The sequence below is a fragment of the Exophiala oligosperma genome (assembly GCF_000835515.1).
Source record: "Exophiala oligosperma strain CBS 72588 unplaced genomic scaffold supercont1.4, whole genome shotgun sequence".
NCBI lineage: Eukaryota > Fungi > Ascomycota > Eurotiomycetes > Chaetothyriales > Herpotrichiellaceae > Exophiala > Exophiala oligosperma.
This window is the reverse complement of record NW_015622821.1, coordinates 23,341-44,109: the sequence shown is the minus strand read 5'-3', so window position 1 is coordinate 44,109 and position 20,769 is coordinate 23,341. Positions and strand designations below refer to the sequence as shown.

The following is a 20,769-nucleotide window of genomic DNA, read 5'->3' as shown; positions in this document are numbered from 1 at the left end:
CAGGTCAGTATACTACCTATTTGTAGCCTTCAAACACCATGGTCTTTCCCTACCCTCTCCCGCATCCCTGCCCGGAGTTAAGAATCCGTCCTGGTACCTGGACTAACGGTGTTTGTACTAGTATGATCGGGATCTTGCAGTAACGTCATTGTCTGTACCGCAATTCACGTAGTCGTAATGTGGAGAAGGAGGTTCGGCTAAGTGTGAATACTCCTACCATCTCACGGGATTCATGGAACATCAGAGAAGTCTGAGACTACATCTCACACTGCCGGTTTCAACAGTGTCGAGATAGAGCTTCACCACCATCAACTTAGTGATCTCACGGCGTCAAAAACCACACCAACATGTCCGGAAGACGATCCTCGGCTCGGATTGCGGCCAAGCTTTCCGAACAAACGCCTCCTGCGCAGTCACCCGAGAACAAGAGGCGCAAGGGTGGTGGCCTTGCATTTCCGGAAGCAAAACGTGTCAGGAAGACAAGCCCAAGTCAGTCGGAACAAAAGACTCTTGAGGAGACCCTGAACAAGTAAGAACATGCCCAGAATCTCCGTCACTGCATTCATGCTGACAGATATGTCAGTGGCAACCAACAAGAGCAACCTGCGCCGGCAAACGACGAACAGGATGCGAGCAAACGTTCCGTCGATCAAGATGTGAAAGACAACTCAGGACCGCAAGCTGGTGCTGCTCTGGAAGCTGAGCGGGAAGACCAACCGGCCAAAGCCGAAGAAGATACACACATGACTGGCGCGAGCGATGAGAAGAAAGAGGAAGCCACACAAGAGCAGAATGGACCGCAACCTGCCAAAGAAGAGGTCGTCGCTGAGAAGAAGCAGGAAGATTCACACGCCGCCCAGGCCAATGGCGATGCCGTTGAATCTGGAGAGCGTGACCATGTCCCGTCGAGCATCCTCGAGAAGGGCATCATCTACTTCTTTTTCAGGTCCAGGGTCAACATCGACGACCCTCAAGACGTCAATGACATTGCTCGCACGTACATTGTCATGCGCCCGATTCCACTCGACGCGAAGCTTGGAGAGGGCCCCATCGGTGACGAGGGGAACTGTAGACTTCTCGCCGTGCCGAAGAAGGTCCTCCCGGTCAGCGGCAAAGACCGTTTCTTGTCGTTTGTCGAAAAGGCCAAAACCACCTTTGCAGACTTGAAGGAGTCCTTCATGGGCGGTTCGGAGTACGCCACAAAGACCCAAGGAACCAGCCACGTCCCTCCGGTCACACCACTCGCCGAGGGTGTCTACGCAATCACTTCTACTGGCCGGGAATCGCACCTCGCGTACAACATCACAATCCCCCATGAACTTGGTGAGGTCCAGAAGGATCTCGGTCTGAAGGAAAAGGGAAGCTTCGTGACTAGCGTCAAGAATCCTACTGCGTCTGCCCCTGCCAATACAAGTCTCCCCCAGGGTCCAGAGTATCCACAAGAGCTTCTCGACGAGTTCAGAAACCTTCGTTGGAAGCCTCTCGAGCCAAAGTTTTTGGATTATGTCAATACACAGTTTCTCCTGATTGGCGAATCCCACCATTACGACAAGGCTACCGAGGGACGACCAAGTGATGAACGTGAGGGCAATGGAGTCCCAGAGGAAGAGATTGAGAAATTGGAAGGCGAAGATGAGATTCGAATCAAGCATCTCAAAGGTATGTCGAGGGTGTTCCTTTTGTGAAGTTCCAAAACTAATTGCTCTGTACGAGTAGGGGATGATTCCGTCTTTGTTGATCTTGGTGTAGCAGCCAAAGATTTCCCCAAGCTTCCAACAACATGGTAGGGGGCAAAAAGCCATTTGGCCCAAGAGAAATAGTCCAAATCAAAAGTGTCTTTGGTGGTCCAGTCGATGTTTGTTACGATGTCATGTATAGTGGTTGGGCAACAAGTGGAACGAGTACATGATTTTGTCGGGGTAAGGTACATGACTGAGGCATTTCACGAGTGGTGATAGTCTACTACCTGACCTTCAGATATAAAAGAAAAAACGTTGTTGTGTGTACATTGAATGAAATTACCTTCTGGCTTTTGTGATAGGAGTGCAAGCGGTTTGTGATTGAAGTCCGTCCGATGGTACTCGGTATCAGCTCCGATGCCACTTTTTCTTCTCCCACCTTCTCCAGACGTGGATGGGCTTCTCCAACTCCACCTCACTTCTTCATATCCGAAAGTACCAGACCAAAGTATAGAAAGAAGTTGCATCTGGGGGTAAAGTCGGCACTCTGTCCTTTTGTACTTGTGTGAGGGGCATTTGAAAATAAAAAGTCTCCATACTCGTTGTTGTTTCTCGTTGTTGTTTCTCCCCCATCTTTTTGATTGTACGGGAAAACAGAGGTTGTGTGAACAATGTCGGTCTCGGCCATGGACTCTCGAATCTTTCGCAACCTCTTCGGGACTCGAGAGATCCGTGACGTTTTCACCGACGAAGCTTACGTTTCGAGGATGATCGAGACCGAAGCGGCTCTGGCGAGGGCAGAGAGTGAAGTCGGTGTCATACCCAAAGACGCGGGGGAAATGATCTCTCGAGCCTTGCGAGATGTCAAGATAGAGTGAGTCGTACGGACAACACTAATCCACATCCTCCCTCTCTACCTACAATCTAGTCCCTCCTTGTGACCCTGTTCTCGTATCTCCTACTGACTCTAACCCTCTTTTGGGGAGGGGGGGTCGTCCACAGCTTCGATCGTTTATCCTCAGAGACGGACATTGTAGGATATCCGGTCCTACCGCTCATCAAACAACTGGTGGAACAGACACCTCCCGAACACGCCAAGTACATCCATTGGGGTGCCACCACTCAAGACATAATGGACGATGCTTCAATGTTACAGATCCGGGAGGGACTCAAAATCATAAGGCGGGAATTGGAACGACTCGAAATGGTACTCGCAAAGTCGGCCGAAAAGTACAAGGATACGTAAGTGGTTTTTCTTCTTCCCTGTTGTTTTTTCCCCTTCTCTTCCCCCTTTTACGTGGGGTCTCTACACCTCCTGATACTTGAGTCACAAAAGACCCATGGCAGGTCGTACACACCTACAACACGCCCTACCGTGTACGTGGGGTTACAAATGTGCCGTCTACCTGTCGTCCATCGTCCGACACCTCCAGCGACTGACCGAAATCGAATCACGAACGTTGATGGTCCAATTCGGGGGAGCGGCGGGTACCCTCGCGTCACTCGGCCCGTCCACAGACGGCGTCAAAGTCAGGGCCGCGCTGGCAAGGGAGCTCTCCCTCGACGACCCTCCCATAACGTGGCACGTGGCGCGGGACAACGTCGCCGAGATCCTCAACTTTTTGGGTCTGTTGGGTGGAACCCTGGGCAAGGTCGCCTACGACCTCATCGTCATGTCTTCCAACGAACTGGGGGAGGTCAGTGAACCTTTTGTCCCTCACCGGGGAGCCAGCAGCACCATGCCCCAAAAACGGAACCCGATCAGTTCAGAGGTCATATTGGCGGCGAGTAAACTCCTCCGCGCCAACGCGGGCCTCGGGTTGGACGCCATGGTCGTCGACTTTGAGAGGGCTTCGGGGCCCTGGCACCTGGAGTGGGTGGCCATCCCCGAGGCCTTCGTCTTGGCCGTGGGAAGTCTACACCAGGCCAACTTTGCTCTGGGTGGGTTGGTGGTCAATACGCGAGCCATGACGAACAACCTACACTCGACAAAGGGACTGATCGTGGGTGAGGCGGTCATGATGGGTCTGGCGCCGCACGTGGGCCGACAAAGGGCTCACGACATCGTCTACGACGCCTGTCGGGTCGCGATCGAGACGGAAACAAACTTGGTCGACGTTTTGAAACAAGACCAAGACGTCATGAAGGCTTTGGACAACACCACCTCCAAAGTCGAAGAGTTGTGTGATCCTCTCAATTACCTCGGGGCGAGTCAAATCATGGTCGATCGTGTTTTGGAGGATGTGCGGTAGAGGAAGGAGTATAAATAAGATACAGATATAAATATAAAAAATCGGGGCGAGTGACTCGAGAAACATCCATTATTGATAGACGGGGCAAATGTGATGTTTTCTTTTTGTTGGCTCGCCGAGCGGCGTACCTAGGTTTAGCTAGGTTTAGGTAGATTTGTAGACACAGAATAAAGATGGACCACTGCATCCATAAGACCTCGGAAAGATCGGAATGCCGTGGTGAGTAACGTGTCAGAAGATTGGTTTGATCTTCTTTGCACCAAAATAGGCCTATATCCTGGGTATGGTTTTCCAATCTCGATTTGAAAAAGGAAAGGGATAAAGGCCAGAGTGTTGGCAAAGGTTTCGAGGGAAATTTTGGGAATGGGGAAGAGAAGAGAGGAAAGAGAGGAGAGTGAGGTTTTCGTCTTTAGAGGTAGGAGTGTAGGACAAAGGAAAAACAAACATGAATGCAAGTGAGAAAATCAAAGTCGTTGCAGGAAAAGAAAGAGGAAAATTCGTGATGGTGAACTCGGATTCATTAAATTTTTTCTTCGTTCTTTTGAATCTTCACGTGTCTCAAAAAAAAGGACATGATCAATTCATGGGTATCATCACGGGCTGGGCCAGGGTTTTTTCCCTCGTCTCTCCAAAGTAGTTTTGAGAAATTTACTCTTCAGGAACTGTACAGAACAAAAACGTTAGTGGTTGAAGAGGAGAAAAAAGGGGCAGCTTCAGTCTCAGTCGCGGAAAACGTACCCTCAATGTTGCCCTCCTTGATCTCATCACTAATCTCCTTTGGTGATCGGCCGTCGACCTGGCATCCGACGCTGAATGCGGTTCCCAGAATCTCCAAGATGGTTCCCTTGAGCTCACGGGCCAGGGACTTGTTGGCACCACGCATGGTCCGCGCAATGTCGAAGATCTCTTCGAGAGGGATCGACTTGCTGTGCTTGATGTTCTTCTCCTTCTTTCGGTCACGGGGGGGTTCCTTCAGGGCTCTGATGACGAGAGAAGAGGCAGAGGGGACGACCGAGACGGCGGCTTGTCGGTTTTGGATGGTCAACTTGATTGTGACACGGAGACCTTTCTATTTTGTTGTCAGTAATCCATCCCCGATTACCAAAAAGTCGTTGTGATCTTCAAACGTACCCAGTCACCAGTAGCCTTTGCGATATCTTCACCGACCTTCTTCGGGGACAGACCGAGAGGACCAATCTTGGGAGCTAGGGTTGCAGAGGATCCGACCTCACCACCGGTGGCACGGAGGTGACTATTGTGTCTTGTTAGTTTTTTTTTGATCGTCGCGAACTTGTTTCTGAAGAAAACAACTTACATGATCTTCACCTCATTGGGATCGAGTTTTGGAGCTGAAAGACACCATATTAGCCGGGTCGCCAAATCTTCTCAAGAAGATGATACTTACGCATGGCGAGTGCGAAAGGTAGTCTATCTTTCTTGAGGTGTTGTTGAAGAAGAAGAAGATGAAGATTGATATATCTCGCTGCGAAAGGAAGGGGAAAAGTTTCGAGATTAGACAGAATCGCAGTTTGGTTTCGGTTTGTGTGTGCGGAAATAATTATGTTCTTGACCGTTTCTGGCTAGCGCATTCTCCGAAGTGTAGAAATCTGTACGGTGGAGTATTGAGTCACAAGGCCCATTTCACCGACCCAAAAAAGGGCAGCCGAACGGACAGGATTCGAACCTCGTCCATCTCCATCTCGACAAAATGACCGGAAAGAAGGGGAGGCAAAAACACTTAGGTAGGATTTTCGAATCCCATTCGGGCTTTTGTACCATCTCGAGAAAACAAATGACCCCAAAAAAAACTCTTTCTCCCCAAGCCCTGGGTGATTAGTTCCAGAGGTTAGGAAGGGAGCTAAACAGAAGTACCTAAGCAGAGATTCTCTTAGAAGTTGCTAGAAGCAGAGATTCTTTCAGAAGATGCCATCATGGGAAACTCGGTTTTTTTGCGAATGGCGGTTTCCTTCATCCAGAGTTACTTTGTGAGTTTTTGCGAGGCAACTTCACTTCACCAGGAGTCTAGTCCGTTTGAGAGCTACGTGACTTCGAATTCGCCTCCGCTAAACGGGTTCTATCGAACAGTAGCTTTGATAGGAGGGGCTTGAGAGGTCACGCCAGACTCGCCATTGAGGATAAAAGCTCGCTTTTACAATATATGATCAGTCATTTTTCAAGGCGCGGTGAATTGGACACCCACTGACGAGGCTACGCGAAGAGCGACGAGGCTACAAAAGGACTGGCGAAGTATGAGAGCAACGGACAAGTCCTTCGTATTCTGTACGTAGCAGTTAATGGAAACAGAATATTCTGTAGAGAGGCATGCATAACCATGGATATATATCCTATCATATCTACTGATATTGATTTCTTTTCCTTTTTAATGCCCATCCCGAAAGACTGACGAAAGTGTAGCCTTCAACCATCATACTCCAGCAATGCTTTCTTCATCCTGTAGGCACTGAAACGACCACGTTCATATCCATATCTGGACACACTGCACCAAAAGAAATTCGTAACCTCAGTTGCGTCTCGTGTTGCTCATCGGAAATGGACCAGCGTCGTCGTGCCAAAACCGCAACACTTGACCTAATTGACTCGTATCATCCATCATAGCAGTGTATCTCCCAATGCACATCTGACGAGACTGACACCGGCTCTAACTGTCTCACTGGCTCCTGCCACCTCGAGGCTTGGGTTCACCTCGACTAGGTCCATGGCAACAAGCTGACCAGTCTCATGTACACACTCGGCGATATAGTCACCCTCCCGCAATGTCAATCCTCCTCGGACGGGCGTTCCAGTACTGGGAGCCCACATTGGATCCAAGGCATCCACATCGAAACTCAGATGAATTGGAGTGTCTGCACCAATATGTGCCAAAGCCATCTCAACCACCCGACCAATTCCATGGCGATCGATATCGTGCATACTGAATGCTTTGATTCCGTTGTCTCGCAGTATCTTCTTCTCTCCCCTGTCCACATCACGCAAACCAATGTAGACTAGTTTCGCAGTGCTGAGACGCTGATCTTCTTCGAGCCATCCGAAAATATCTCTCTCTTCGGATTTTGCGAGGCCAGTAAGGAAAGCAACAGGCATGCCATGTACATTTCCACTGTCACTTGTCTCAGGTGTGTTGATATCCGCATGAGCATCGACCCAGATGACACCAATATCTTTGCGTCCGTTGTATCTCTCTCGGATGGCTTTCGCAGTGCCTGCGATTGTCCCAATGGCTATACTGTGATCACCACCCAGTGTCAACACCATTCTTCCTTCACGGGCTTGGTTGTAGACCTGCTGAGACAGACCCTGCGTCACAGCCGAAACTGCACGCGGGTTCTTCATTCCTCGGTGGTCTGGGTCTGACTGAGGGCGTAGCTGGTTGTAATCTTGCACCGACTCATCGCCATGAAGAGTGTATCCAAGTTCATCGCGCATCTGGTCGAGTATGCCTGCGGAAACGAGGGCTGTCGGAGCAGCATCTACGCCGGGCTTGCATTGGCCGCCGGAGAAGCCGACAAGAACAACGCCTAGGTCTGAGGGGGAGGTGAGGAACTTCTGCCGTATCGTGGATGGGGTGGCCATATCGTCGCCGTTCGAGTGTCCATTCGTAGACTGCCCGTTGGCCGGCGTATTCTTCTCGACAGCTTTGGGTTGCATGTTGTCAGTGATGAGGAATCGGGCGCTGGCGAGGATGAGTCAGGCACTGGGACAAACGGGGGAGTCTGGATGGCTGCTGGCAGGAATATGTCGATGGTTGGAAAGGGATAGAGCCACCCAGGAACAAACACAGGCACGTGAGAGAGCGACAGTAAGAATTACGAAGACAATAGCCTTTGCACCCCGAACTTTTGGGACGGTAGAGACGAGTAGGAAATATATGACAGTCAAGGAAAGCAAAGGAAAGTGGTAGGAAAGGAGAGGAGGCGAATGGTATATATGTACGGATACTCGCAATTGATATACGGGAGGAGTCGTCTTTGATGTGTAAGATGGCATATGCGCCCTCCGCTGGTAACCTTACAACACGAGTAGAGAAATTCTTATCGACCGTGCCTCCGTCAAGGATACTCGATCTACATGACGCCGGTGGGGATGGACATGCATGAACTAGAGAGTCACAGTCGTACCTGAACTCCGCCCTGACCATCACCATTACTACCGAGATTCCCCTAAGTGCAGGATTAAGCGCTATAGTGGCACAGGCAATATCGGGCTAGATCGTTAAGTGACAATACTTCCGTCCTTTATCATCCTCATTTCCCCTAAGTACAGGTGTTGTCGAGTTCGCCATATCCATTGCTAACAGAAATTTCTCATCCTGTTCCTTCAGAGTTTTCTTGCTCACCTCGACATCACATGGCCATCTAGACAGCAATGCACTTGCGTAATCTTTCTTATTAAATTGAGACATGGCACTTCGGCTATTTCGGGCGATGTCATGGATACGTCGATTCAGTTATCGTACTCGTGGGGTACCTATACAATATACTGTACCTATGTCTAACCGTACAATGCGGCCAGTTGACTAGAACTTCTCGCTAGTCTAGTCTTTAATATGATGCCCTTGGCCATCCTCTATGATTCCTGTTTACGATGTGCGCATGCTCACCAGAATATCATTCCGATCAATGCGTGGGCTGCCATGGCTGGCAAGGGTACTCGCAATGAGTGCCTGAACCCTGCTCCTGTAGAGTTTGGAATCGATAGGGGTTATCGCCGTAGGGATTTCACCCAAGATGGCTTTGTCTGCAATGTTGAACTCCGCTGGTCGGGTCGAGTTTACACTTGTCGGCGTTTCAGCCCAGGAATTTCTTCAATGTCAGCTCAAGCTTTTGCAGGGACAATGGCTTCGGGAGGAAAGCATCAGCACCGCTGGATATACAGAGCGCAGCAGCATCGGGTCCAACGACTGCCGTGACCATAATCAAAGGTCTCGACCTGGAGACAGTCCCATCTTGCTCCATTGCCCGGATTTCCTTCAATGCGGTGACGCCGTCCTTTCGCGGCATCGAATGATCCATGAGGATAAGATCGATTTGCATATCGTGTGCTACAATCTTCTCAACGGCATCTTGCCCATCGTTAGCAGTCATCACATTATATCCCAAGGTCTGTAGCATCTTCACCCCGAGCTTTTGGTTGATTTTATTATCTTCGACCAGAAGCACCGTCGAACCGCTGAGTGCCCTTTGTTCTGTCGCAGAACTCAGATGAGCATTTTCGACCATATCGACCATTGGAGCAAATCTGACAGATCTGTCCACAGATGATCTTCCCGATTGTATGACAGAGACAATAGTTTCAACCATCCGATGCCACAGCAGCGGTCGTCGGACAGGAATGACGTGTGAGGGAGGGGCGACGCCAATGGTCTTATCGAGGAGAGACTGGGAACCGTATGGTAAAATGACCAGTTGGCTTCTAGGTTGCAGCAGTCGACCCAAAAGCTCGGGTGCATCTTTGATATAGTCCAGATCCGCCCAAATATAACCCCAGTCATCAGATATATCGCCACTGGGGTCAGCTGGAACTAATTCGATGTCATATGCTGTCCATGCCATCTTCAGTCCTTCACTCAAGCGGCTCCCCTGCTTCTGATATACGGCTAGTTGGCGCCTATGCCCCAAGGCCGGCAGGGGGTTTGCGACATCCAATAAACCCGATGTTGGGATCGTAACTTTGAACGTACTGCCAGAGTGGGACAAATCCCCTCCGTCAATCTTGCTGCAAGTACTTTGAACAGAAATGGCTCCTGATATCTTCTCAAGGAGGTGTTTAATAATAGCCAATCCGAGACCAGTACCTCGTTCGGCGCCACGGGTTTGGGCTTGTTTGAATGGTTCAAAAAGATGAGGTAAGAACGATTCTGGAATGCCATAACCAGAATCCTTTACTGTTATGACCAGATTATCGTCGAGGCAGTCGATGAAAAGGATGACATAACCGGATTGCGTAAACTTGAGTGCATTGGTCAATAAATTCATGAGGATGCGTTGTAAATATGTTTCATCTAGGAACACAGATTGTGGCACCCTCGGGGCAACCACAATCATCAGTTCTGTGGCTGTCTCGTCATCCTTACTGGGTAAGATGTTGATGATCGACTCGCAAGCTTTTCGAAGATCAAGGCTTATGGGTCGGGAGACAGCTTCACCTTTCTCTAGTCGCGACCAATCAAGAACATTTGCCGTGATCATCGATAATGACCTGGTGGCTTCCTGGATTGCAAGAAGGAGGAGACGCGATTCTTCGTTCAGCGCCGTCCGAGATAGCAGGTCACTATAGCCCTGTAGCTGATGAAGAGGAGTACGTATTTCATGAGACGCCGATGCAATGAACTCGCTGCGTGCCCTTGCAGCAGCTTCTGCATTCTCCTTTTGTGCTATGGCTGCCCATAGCTTCTTTCTCGTCTGAACAATCTCGGCCAACTTGTTGCGAGCAATAGTAGCGGAATGAGCTAGGAGGCCATTGGCAAGCATACAAGTGAGAATCGCGATGCTAGTAACAGCGACGGGTAGATCAGATGGATAGCCTCGATCCGCACTTGGATCTGCCTGTGACCAGAAGGTTGTAGCCCACATGCCGGTGAAATGCATTGCAGCCACGCCTGAAGCGGCGATAAATGAGAAGAATAATTGCTGTGAAAGGTTGATCTCAATCTGTGGGATCAAAATACAACCCATCGTACATACGAGCCAACTGATCAAGGCTGACAGAGTGACAATGAATGGATTCAATGTAAAATGACCGTCCGGGATCTTCATGGCCAGAACTCCAACATAATGCATGCTCGTGATCGCTAGTGACCATACGAACCCCTTGCAAATCTTCTTAGGCTTTGCGCCATGGAGTAGAAGTCTCGCAATCGAGGTTAGACCGGTAGCAGATGAAGAAGACAGTTGAGATACCCTGAAGCTCATGAAGGCCGGGAGGCTGAGGCCACTGCTATCGGAGCTATGAGTCGTAGAGGATCGTCGCGAGCGGTCACCGTCTATGGAGCTTCTTGGAAGGCTTTCCGTGTCACCCTCAGACGTGTCCCTGTAATAAATATCGGCTCGCGGTTTGGGAGATTGGTGAAACGGCGTAGGTGATGCCTGTTCCAGGTCTGGCTGTAAAGCATTCCCTCTCACGGTCGTATCGATTCCAACAAAATGCTCTTCGATCGGTCCAAGCCCACTATCAGTCCTAGATAGTCTTTGTAGTGTCCGACCTCTTTCTTCCAGGGCCTCGGCTTCGTGTAAAGACTCAAAAGCCTCTTGGTCTTCTGATGTTGGCGGAGGCAAAAGGGCCTCGGTACTGGGACGCTCCTCACTCTCCGCCAGTCCAGCATCGTGCTGGATTTCCCTCCTGGACCTGCGTGTACTTCTGTGCTTCTTCTTCTTCAGAAGATGTATGTATCGATCTCGGAGAAGGTCAAATGACAATGCAGCGAAGGTAAATGACACTGCGAGGACTGCGCTGACGATGGTCAGAGGAACGTCCAGCCCTATTCGCACGTCCAATTCGCATGCTAACATGGCGATAAAATGGAGACTCCATATTGAACAGAATCCGAACGTCAGGCTGCCGAGAAGTGTCCATACTAGTACACCACTGAAGTACCGGGACGTTCGTGCCTGACACATCATCTGGGTAGAGGTGAAGGCTCCCAGGAGTGACACTGCAATGGAGGCTGCAATGAGGCCATAGTTCCAATGCGGCTCAAGTCTCCTCAGAGCCGGAGACTCTTGCAAGGGATCCATGTTCTCTTAGTTGTCCAAGCCAACCGCGTGGCAAAAGTGATTTGAAATCGTCAACAGGCAAGTTTCGAACATGGCATAGTCGCAATATTCAACAATCTCATCCTCATACCCTGCCAAGATAGTATTGAAAGTCCTTCTTTTGAAAAAAGTGCCCTTGCTGTCAGAAGTGCGGGACCGGTTTCTGTTCTAGAGTTATGTAAAGACTGCGACAGCGCGACGAAGATGCCCACGTGAGGGTTTTTAATTGAGGTCAAGGTTCGTCCCGATGGGAGACCATCGTTTGGAACGAGATGTCGTTTCTGCGCGAAGGTCTGTTATATAGGGAGGAGGACGAATACTGAGGATGCGCGAAAGCAAGGGAATGGTTAGGATTGAGGAAACAACAGCCGCGACAGGCTGACCGATTAGCAATGTGTGTACTGGTTTCGCCGCCGATTGAGTTTGCGACGACAGATGGCAGTTGGTATTGTTTCGGAGGTCGTGCTGGTGGCTTTCCATGGAAAGCTGTTTGTCCGGGATGACAAGATACTTGTACAATATGCGCATCCGCGGGCTGGAAGGCCCAAGCATCAAACTCCCGGTGCTGAATGCTCCATACGGAGACTTTCGAGGCACTATTACTTGCATAGCTGCGGGGAGTCAGTGGACATTACTGGGCCCTTTGCCGGGTCTAGTCATGGCTATTTACGCTTATGCTTGACTAGCAGCTGCTTTGACGTGGGTGTGTGCAGGGATGTTCCGAAGATTCAGCTTTCCCATGAAAACATTCCCATATAACTACGGTCCTACCAGTCTCGACTCGACCCGGCAATACCTATCCATTCAAACCACTTCACGACAAAAAGTCAAAGTGCCTGGTAATGATGATTTGTGTCTTGGTTCTTTTTATCTACAAGTCTAGAGATAAAGCTGATCTCAAGGGGCCTGAAACAGGCTGACGTGGGCATGTCATTGCAGCGCGGTCCGTTGTTGGACTCACAAGGGCCAGGCCAGCAGCGCTGCCCTCGGGTACTCGACAGTCTGTATACCAACAACGCTGCGTAGATTGTCCTCAGGAATTCAAGGACTCTTGAACCAGCGATGTTCAAAACGATCACACATGACGAGCTGCACTAGAGGCTCGAACGACCTTAAGGCGGCAGCTGTTCTGGCCCTTGGAAAACATAGGTGCATATGCGCTCGAGTTGTGCGTATAGGCGCCCGGGTTCGACCCCTCCAACCAACCACAACTTCCTCACCTTACATTCCCCCAAGATCATTCAAGCCAACGGCGTCGGTAAGATCTGACCCTGCATCATGAACGGCGGCTATTCGGTTGGTACAACTAAATATACCACTCCTATAACTAACCTGTCTTGACGCCGCCAATATGTGCGCGGCGTTCAGGTGAATTAAACATATTCATACTTGTTGATTCCTCTCTCCCAGGTCCCACGAGTGTCGCCCGACCTCATGCTGACAAGTGCTGTGTCTCTTCTGTTCCATCGTTTGTGTTTTGCTCAAAGGGCGTTATAGCTATTCTGACCCGTTCCACAATGTCTTATCCCCCACCACCAGGCTCAGGACAGCCACATGGAGGATTCTATCCTCGTATGCAGATCTCCCCGCAGCCGACATCAGACCATGGCTAACACTGAGCACAGCACCACCAGAAAACGGACAAGGTAGGATCGGATAGAAGGAGGGCGACGTTGAGCACTGACACAGTCCAGCATATCCTCCTCCGCCCATCTCACCACCAGCCAACGCCAACTACTTTCCTCCACCGCCATCAGGACCGAGCCCTCCTCCCAACCCAGCATTCCCTCCACCACCGATATCCCAGATATCGCAAACGCCATCGCCTCCGCCTCTCCGACAGCCCACAGCGCAGCGACCTTATAACTACGGCGCAGTTCCAGCGTCAGCACCCGCCCACAGAACAACATTCGACCATGCGGCCATTCACCAACGTCAACCCTCCTACGATGGCCCTCCCCCGGGCGAACCAGAAGTCGGCACTCAACAAGAGAAGACTCTCGTATCGCCCCAGCTGCGGAAGTTGACGAAAGAGATGGGCAACGTGATGAAGGCGCAAACAGGACCACGCATGCCAGGTGTGCCCGAAGGCGGTCAGTTCGTGGGTGTTCAAGCCACCAGCGCATCAGACGACGTGGGAACTTTCAACGGCGGCTCCTACCGCATCTCGCACCGGGACACGAACTCGATCATAACGATTCAACTGGCCATGGGCTGCCCGATCACCGCGAAGCCTGGGGCCATGATCGCCATGTCGCCGTCGGTGACACTGAAGGGAGCATTCAAGTTCAGCATGAAGAAGATGCTGATAGGTGGTGAAATGGCTCATTCCACGTTCACGGGACCCGGAGAGTTGCTGCTCGCTCCCAGCACGCTGGGCGATCTGGCCATGCTTCGACTTTCGGGCAGCGAGACCTGGAGCGTCGGCCGTGACGCCTTCCTCGCGTGCACGCAGGGCGTCATAAAGGAGTACAAGCACCAGAGTTTCAGCAAGGCGATGTTCTCGGGCGAAGGGCTTTTCGTCTACAAGATGTCCGGCACCGGTCTGCTGTGGATGTCGTCGTTCGGGGCCATTCTGAGAAAAGATGTGAGTTTGACGTTCTGGATCCTCTTCCCGACGTGATACGAATACCAGAGTCGTTCCTGGCTAACCTACATTCTCTTGTTACGGCACGCAGCTCATCGAGGGTGAACGTTACATCATCGACAACGGCCACCTCGTGGCCTGGAATTGCAAGTACGTGCTGGAACGTGTCGCGAGCGGAGGCATCATCTCCGGCTTGTCCAGCGGCGAAGGCCTGGTCTGCAAGTTCTCGGGCCCTGGCACCGTCTACATGCAGACCAGGAACCCGACGGCCTTTTCAGCATACATGAGCGGGACGTCGTATCGGGAATGAGAGCGGCCGTAGTTCAGCATCTTGAAACAGCGAGCGTCTGCAGAGCCTTTTCTGAATTTGAATCTGAAAAGAAACGAAGAGACAAAAAGAAAAGAGAAATGTAGAGCCCGTTACTCCGTTTTGTGTGCTTGTGCGTCAAGTTTGGTTATTTAGGTACTTTTCTCTTCTATGTTGGTCGTGCAGGAATTGCGAACCTGTCCTCCAGGACACTCGTTGAAACCAATCTGGGATCGTGATATTTCCAGCACCCTACCACACTACTGATATCCTCCTCTCCTCGAAAGATGAACCCGTTTCATGATCTCATGACAAAAATACCATCTTCAATCTCAATCTAATAGGAAGCGTCGTCTCGCCTTTCCTTTCAGTATCCTTCATCATCCCCTTTAATGATACTTCAAGCTTTATGCAATTTTCCTTAACCATTGAGCCTCTTACGCTTGCCGACTTGTGCTGTAAATCCGGACTTGATGGCCGTGACGGATCTTCTACTTCCGCAGGAATTGCACGTGACGAAGTACAGTCTGTTTTCACCCTTGCTCAACTCGGTGTTGGGAGATCGGCACGTCTTGCAGGTGACGTATTCGACGATGTACCGTCTCAGGACATTCTCGATCTGCTTCTGCTGGAAACGACCCTTGATGACTAGACGCTTGGATCCGTCGACACTGCCGGACGTACCCAATTCGGCGAACAGGAACTGCGTGACGTGCTCGTCGTTTCGGTTCATACGTTTGCAGATCTCGGCGATGTTTGCAAAAATGGTCTTCTTGTTTCCTTCACGCAGGCACTGGGGTGGAGGGATCTTGTATGATTTGGAGCCGGATGAGAGGATGTCTGGGTTGTGCTCGTTGACGAGCTGGAAAAAGCGCTTGAGAAGCAGATTGTACGAGATCGGCGTGTTCGCGTCGTGCGCCCAGATTCCCGTGCCGGTCGTCATGTCGCCTGACTGCTCTTGCTGAGGTTGGTCGGATGCGGCTTGATCTTCAGAGCCCGGCTCGAGGCCAGCGGAGGCCAGTTTGGCAGCGAAATCGTCACCTCCCTCTGCCTTGGTCTTGGTCGACTTCTTCTTTTTCTTCTTCAGGACTGTCGGGTCGAAGCCGTCGTCGCCAACGGCGGCAGCATCGTCGGCACCAGCTTCGCCGTCTGCGGTCTTGGTTTTGGAGGATTTCTTCTTCTTTTTGTTCAGGCCGGCGAACATGTCGGTCATTTCATCGACGGCCTTGTCATCGGGCGCTGCGGATCCTGTGTTAGTTTTGGTGTCGTCTGCGGAAGACGACGGAGGAAACCTACGTGAAGAGTGCTTCTCGGCCGTGGGATTGTCTTCGGCCGTGTTGGTAGGGGCCTCTGAGATCTCGCCATTCTCGTCCATGATTGTGTCGTCGCCGGAGAAGGCTACCGATTTGCGTGGTTTGCGGACGTGGGGAGGTTGAGGTGCGTCTTGCTGTATAGGATGAGGATTAGTATTGCTTGTCTGGAGAAGTGCTGGAGTGGCAATATTAATGGGAATTGATTTCTGCGCAGTGGGGCGAGATGCAGGAGGTTTCAGTTGTGACCCGAGCATTACTGCATGTGCGTGTGGGGAGTGTGTGACGTTCAATTTGCTTACCACTTCAGCCATATTGATTGTCTTGATGGTGTTTGGAATGTGAGGCGCGGTAAAATTGTGTCTCCCTTTCTTGTAGACTTGTTTGAGGATCGACGTTGTGTTGGAAGAATGTTCAAGAAACTGGGAATCTCATTATTTAACATTTACAAATTCACCGCAGGCAAAGATGAGTCAAAGAGACCAAGTGACGCATAAAGTCACGTGGGGATTTTAAGACGTCCAACAGTTAATCCTGTCTGACAAATATTCTGCGGCAGGGACGCGTTCAAAATGCTGTAATGCCGCATCTTGTCAGACTCGATTATTTCATCTTCAGCCAAAGAGCCTCGTCTGTAGCCAATTCGTCTTTACTTAATTAGCTGACTGCAAGCACCGTCGAAAAGCGGAGCAGAGTCCAGGTATCTATACAATACTCTAAGTTTTCGGTTCTGGATTACGACCAACCTTCGTATGGCTTGAGCTGCCGTGATCCTTCCAGCGAGTTGTCGCTAGCTGGCCCTCTTCCTGCGTCGCAACATGTCCAACGACATTACAGATTCGTTTGTGGACCCAACTGCAAACATCGATGAAAGCGACCTCGATGATCTCCCGAGTGAACCGGACTCAGACGAAGTCACTGTCAGCGAAGATGATTTTGAATCAGATGCCGAAAGAGAATGGAAAGAGAGCCTACAACAGCTCGAGTTGCTGCTGACAATGGTCATCGTGCCATATGCCGGCAAATACTTTGGCAGGAAGTTTGCATATTGGGGTATGCTCGACACCGGTGGTGGAGGAACATAGCTAACTTGTGGCAGGCTGGAAAAGATTCATGGAATGGAGGTATCCAGTTGAGATTGTGGTAACCAACAAGGCCGCTTTCAGAGGTACTGGTGCAATCGTTGCGGCAGCATCATTATGAGCCCTCAGATTTCGGAAACATGACGAATAGAATATCACATGAAGTGCTTGCGTTCATCCGAGGATTTGAATGCAAGAGAAAAATGCAAGACCAGGAACAGGAGAGACATTGGGAATCTGGATGGCGATCAAGGAACCAAGAATTGTATGATGCAACAACTCGCTGCTCGCTTCAGACTTATTTCTCCCAAGATTCAACGATGAAGATATCCCGCCTGCACCAGTCCAGGCTGCGAAACATCAGCGAAGATGCACACGAAGTGATGTCGGGAAGACATTGGAGCAGTACAGTACAATAGAGCAAGCCCAATTTGCTATATGATTCGAACCATTAATAGCAATGAACGCAACGGGATATTAAATGCTCCGAATTTAAACGAGCAAACCATGTGTATGTCCAACATGCCCAAATTCCAGCGCGTGCCTCTTTCAAGTGCCCAATGCTTTGTGGTGCTTTTGGCATCCAGGTGGCCATCAAGACAAAACCTCTTCTGGTAACCACCGCCCAGACCTGGTGTGTCCTTCCATGTGTCAAGCATGCCCTTGAGCCTGATGCCCTCTGGACGCCTATCTGCAAAAAGTGTGTATCATCAGTGTCCTTCCACTAGGCGCCTCAAGCTTCGTGGCTACGTCGCTGGGTCGTGCCACCTCGCTCGTGCCAGCTCCTCGAATTACGAAACACATGGTGTTGTGGCTGTCACGACATATTGTTGTCAGCCATTGAGCAAAGACCTGGTTCTCGGAGCAGACCACTTTCTTTGGGTACCCGGGGATATAATGGCGGACAGGCCTGGCCACAGTTCCCCTGGACCACTGCGCATCGGGGCTGTCCGACCAAGTTGCTATCAGTTTTGCCAGGGAGAAGTCAAATGCATGCCGAGCAAGAGCCTCGGGATCTGCCTGCAGTGCTGTAATCACAACGGTTTTCCTGGGCAGGTAACTGTCCCATCCCCAGCGGTGATCAACGTTGAGGGCTAGCGCGATATTTGGCGTTAGGAAAACATCAGAGAAATTCTTGTGTTGTTTCTTGCATTGCTCTCTCAGCCACCGCCAGTGGTAGACAATACCGCAGACCCCAGTGAGGTCCCAGAACGGATTGACTTTGGGTGCCAGGGTGACGCTTTGGCCTTCTTCCTCTTCGCGGAATCTGGACACCATCCAGTCGACCTCGTGAAACACTATGAGAAGACGAAGTTTGGGGTGTTTAAGGACGATACTGTGCATGATTGCAGATAGAAGAATGGCGGCCGCCTGGTGAGATACCATGACTTTTCGGACTGTGGCGTCATCCTTGTCAATACCTGTTGGACGCTGTGGGTCATGTGGTGCCCAGTTGATTCCAGCGGGAGGGATCTGGCTGTTGAGCGCTGGCAGAAGGCTGATGCGTACTCCTTGGCTCCGATTTTTCTCGATTGCTGGCTGGAAGTTCGCCATTAGCAACGACGTATAATACTTGTGGACCTCGTCCATGCGTTCCTTGTTGTCCACAGGTACAGGTCCGATCAGGTTCACGTCGATGTGCTTTCGTTTGCTCAAGGCCTCCAAGGAGATTGTGTGGAATCTCTTGCATACCAGCTTCAGATTCAATAGGGGCCGCGGTTTCTGCAATTCGCTGGTCCATTTCATGGCTTCTTCGCAGCGAAGGTCGACTGAACCGAGAGCATAAGACATGATCTCTGTTAGTGTTTCTGTGGGCAGCTGCATGATATTACCTCGGGGGCGGCCGTTGTTGCCTTTGCTATTGTTAATATTCATGGTGGTTGTCGTGGTTTCCATTTCGACTAACAAGAGATCGCGATTGTTGGTTCAAAGGGCTTCAAGTACAGGAAGTCTTCGAGAACGGGATGTGCTGAAAGCTTGTCTGATATGTATATAGAACGTGAGAATTTGTGCTTGACGAGGCTGCAATTTTGATTTTCTGACTTGATGGTTATCACCGAAGGACGGCTCAGATACAAGGAGAATTGAGAAGTAAAAGACGTTACAATGGCAGATATGTATGATGGTGTCTGGTCCAGATCGATCTGTTTGGTGTGCTTTTATATCAAACATGAGGACAGGTCCTCGACAGGCTGCAGTGATGCCGTTCAAATTTTTTTGCCATTTGGACCAACGGCACACATTTCATACAGTGATGCTGTTGCGAAAACAACAGCAAAAATCCTCCTAAACGCCGAGGGTATTGTCTTGAATTAACCAGCTCGACCATGAATGTGCTGGGACTATTGGAGGTCCTCGAAAGTGTGAAATTTGTGAAATGGCTCACCCACGACCTTTCCACTTGGGTCAAATCTCACGCCCTCACCCCGGAGCAATTCAATCTTTTTATTGGCATATTTACCATCTTTGCCCCAGTCACCATGAAAACCACCAATCGTGCCATTCGCGGCCAGGACGCGGTGACATGGAACATCTGGCGCGAATGGATTATTCCGCATTCCGTTTCCAACAGCCCGTGCGGAGGAGCTCAGGTAGTCTGACATAGCTGCGTATGTGGTATATCGACCTTTTGGGACAGATAAGAGCGTGGTGTACAATTTTTTCCGGTACGGAGTGAGCGTGGGATGGCTTCTAATGCGACCTAGCGTTTCCTCGATATCTTCGACGGTTGATCCGGTTTGCCACACATTATCCACACCGGGCTTCTTCTCAGGCGACTTGGTCTCTGTTTGAAAGTGCAGTTTGGTTTGCTGTTTGTCAAGTCTGGGCCTCTTTCGCGCGGATGACTGATTGTCTTTTGAGTTCTTTGCAGAGTTTTCCTCGCCTTGGGTCGAGGGTGGATTTGGGCTTTGAGATCTTTTCCTTGTGCTGCCACCATATTTGCTTTCGTTCTTCCCCCTACATCGCAAGCTGATCTCATCAAGGTCACATAGATCGATCTTCCCCTTCTGAATATCCTCACCAAGAGAAATAGCGTCACGAAACTGCTGCTCGGTCATGTTCCTGATTGCTGGTTTGGCAATGACCTTGTCCCATTGTTTTTCACCGTTCCCTATGGTGTTGTCAAGAATGATGCGAGCAAAGCAATGGTCAAGGGTTACGGGCCATCGGGACTGTGCATGATCACGGGCTTTCGCGAGGGCTGGAAGAGTTCTCGAGTAGAGTGTCCGCCATTGTTCCTGGAGTGCCTCGAGATCAGACATGGCCCACCACAGTAAGCTGGGAGGATCCTATAGCAGATACAGAGCCTGAAGTCGCGGTAATGGTGCCGTTCTCCCAAATGATGCTGGCCTCGACTAGAAGTGGTGCTATCGCCGGTGTTCCATTTGTGTTGTTCACTGGTATAGAGTCTTGCCCTTGGCTTTTCGAACGCAAAGTAAATTTAGAGTACGTGAAAACGTTATCACCCAACGTCTTTATTACGCAGTATTGGTAGCTTTCAATGACCCGTACTCTCCTAAACTCGTACTCGTACTCGTACTCGCATGAAGTTGGTGGTTGAGTTGCGCCGCGGCGAAATGAGGTCGAGTCGGCACGTCATTTCGCGTGGCTCCACATCTAACGCGTCCCGCAGCGCGTACCGACTTATTACACGGTCACACGGTGGTCTGGCACCGCTGGATTTCATAGCCCGCTTCAATGTATTTGTACGTTACTGCTTCATGCTTCTACTGCTAGTTATGTCCTTTCAGTAGGGATTTGGTTTTATAATCTGGTTCCTGG

The 20,769-nt window shown here is 50.5% G+C and overlaps 11 protein-coding genes across 14 annotated transcripts; 6 read left to right on the top strand and 5 right to left on the bottom strand.

The window, feature by feature from the left end:
• The first annotated feature begins 224 nt into the window (after positions 1-224).
• Positions 225-2,052, top strand: PV06_04170. 2 transcript variants are annotated; one of them, XM_016405029.1, is made up of 3 exons: positions 225-529; positions 584-1,659; positions 1,717-2,052. In XM_016405029.1, the coding sequence occupies exons 1-3, from the start codon at positions 348-350 to the stop codon at positions 1,785-1,787; spliced, it is 1,329 nt and encodes a 442-aa protein (XP_016263235.1). In that variant the 5' UTR covers positions 225-347; the 3' UTR covers positions 1,788-2,052. The 2 variants fall into 2 exon arrangements, with proteins under 2 accessions (XP_016263235.1, XP_016263236.1); XM_016405030.1 differs by having other exon boundaries at positions 225-1,659.
• Positions 2,053-2,350: 298 nt separating this feature from the next.
• On the top strand, positions 2,351-2,557 carry PV06_04169 (uncharacterized protein; the record flags this gene model as incomplete). The annotated part of the gene is made up of 1 exon (XM_016405028.1): positions 2,351-2,557. One exon carries the CDS (start codon positions 2,351-2,353, stop codon positions 2,555-2,557), a length of 207 nt encoding a protein of 68 aa, XP_016263234.1.
• A 108-nt stretch (positions 2,558-2,665) lies between these two features.
• Positions 2,666-4,132, top strand: PV06_04168 (uncharacterized protein). Its single transcript, XM_016405027.1, has 2 exons — positions 2,666-2,921; positions 3,016-4,132. Exons 1-2 carry the CDS (start codon positions 2,812-2,814, stop codon positions 3,929-3,931), a joined length of 1,026 nt encoding a protein of 341 aa, XP_016263233.1. The 5' UTR covers positions 2,666-2,811; the 3' UTR covers positions 3,932-4,132.
• A 275-nt stretch (positions 4,133-4,407) lies between these two features.
• On the bottom strand, positions 4,408-5,740 carry PV06_04167 (60S ribosomal protein L12). Its single transcript, XM_016405026.1, has 5 exons — positions 5,337-5,740; positions 5,247-5,280; positions 5,063-5,183; positions 4,670-5,000; positions 4,408-4,593 (listed from the first exon to the last, which is right to left on the bottom strand). The coding sequence occupies exons 1-5, from the start codon at positions 5,338-5,340 to the stop codon at positions 4,580-4,582; spliced, it is 504 nt and encodes a 167-aa protein (XP_016263232.1). The 5' UTR covers positions 5,341-5,740; the 3' UTR covers positions 4,408-4,579.
• A 481-nt stretch (positions 5,741-6,221) lies between these two features.
• PV06_04166 (arginase) lies at positions 6,222-7,883 on the bottom strand. Its single transcript, XM_016405025.1, has one exon. It carries the CDS (start codon positions 7,595-7,597, stop codon positions 6,542-6,544), a length of 1,056 nt encoding a protein of 351 aa, XP_016263231.1. The 5' UTR covers positions 7,598-7,883; the 3' UTR covers positions 6,222-6,541.
• A 473-nt stretch (positions 7,884-8,356) lies between these two features.
• Positions 8,357-12,157, bottom strand: PV06_04165 (uncharacterized protein). The gene has a single exon (XM_016405024.1). The coding sequence runs from the start codon at positions 11,680-11,682 to the stop codon at positions 8,737-8,739; it is 2,946 nt and encodes a 981-aa protein (XP_016263230.1). The 5' UTR covers positions 11,683-12,157; the 3' UTR covers positions 8,357-8,736.
• A 399-nt stretch (positions 12,158-12,556) lies between these two features.
• PV06_04163 lies at positions 12,557-16,343 on the bottom strand. Of its 3 annotated transcripts, XM_016405022.1 has the most exons (3): positions 16,207-16,343; positions 15,891-16,041; positions 12,557-15,833 (listed from the first exon to the last, which is right to left on the bottom strand). In XM_016405022.1, the coding sequence occupies exons 1-3, from the start codon at positions 16,216-16,218 to the stop codon at positions 15,016-15,018; spliced, it is 981 nt and encodes a 326-aa protein (XP_016263228.1). In that variant the 5' UTR covers positions 16,219-16,343; the 3' UTR covers positions 12,557-15,015. The 3 variants fall into 3 exon arrangements, with proteins under 3 accessions (XP_016263228.1, XP_016263226.1, XP_016263227.1); XM_016405020.1 differs by having other exon boundaries at positions 15,891-16,343; XM_016405021.1 differs by having other exon boundaries at positions 12,557-16,041.
• On the top strand, positions 13,063-14,965 carry PV06_04164 (uncharacterized protein). The gene is made up of 4 exons (XM_016405023.1): positions 13,063-13,272; positions 13,326-13,346; positions 13,395-14,287; positions 14,379-14,965. Exons 1-4 carry the CDS (start codon positions 13,218-13,220, stop codon positions 14,595-14,597), a joined length of 1,188 nt encoding a protein of 395 aa, XP_016263229.1. The 5' UTR covers positions 13,063-13,217; the 3' UTR covers positions 14,598-14,965.
• A 379-nt stretch (positions 16,344-16,722) lies between the features above and the next one.
• On the top strand, positions 16,723-16,989 carry PV06_04162 (uncharacterized protein; the record flags this gene model as incomplete). The annotated part of the gene is made up of 1 exon (XM_016405019.1): positions 16,723-16,989. One exon carries the CDS (start codon positions 16,723-16,725, stop codon positions 16,987-16,989), a length of 267 nt encoding a protein of 88 aa, XP_016263225.1.
• A 654-nt stretch (positions 16,990-17,643) lies between these two features.
• On the top strand, positions 17,644-18,084 carry PV06_04161 (uncharacterized protein; the record flags this gene model as incomplete). Its single annotated transcript, XM_016405018.1, has 1 exon — positions 17,644-18,084. One exon carries the CDS (start codon positions 17,644-17,646, stop codon positions 18,082-18,084), a length of 441 nt encoding a protein of 146 aa, XP_016263224.1.
• Positions 18,085-19,194: 1,110 nt separating this feature from the next.
• PV06_04160 (uncharacterized protein) lies at positions 19,195-20,509 on the bottom strand. Its single transcript, XM_016405017.1, has one exon. The coding sequence runs from the start codon at positions 20,247-20,249 to the stop codon at positions 19,329-19,331; it is 921 nt and encodes a 306-aa protein (XP_016263223.1). The 5' UTR covers positions 20,250-20,509; the 3' UTR covers positions 19,195-19,328.
• Positions 20,510-20,769: the final 260 nt, after the last annotated feature.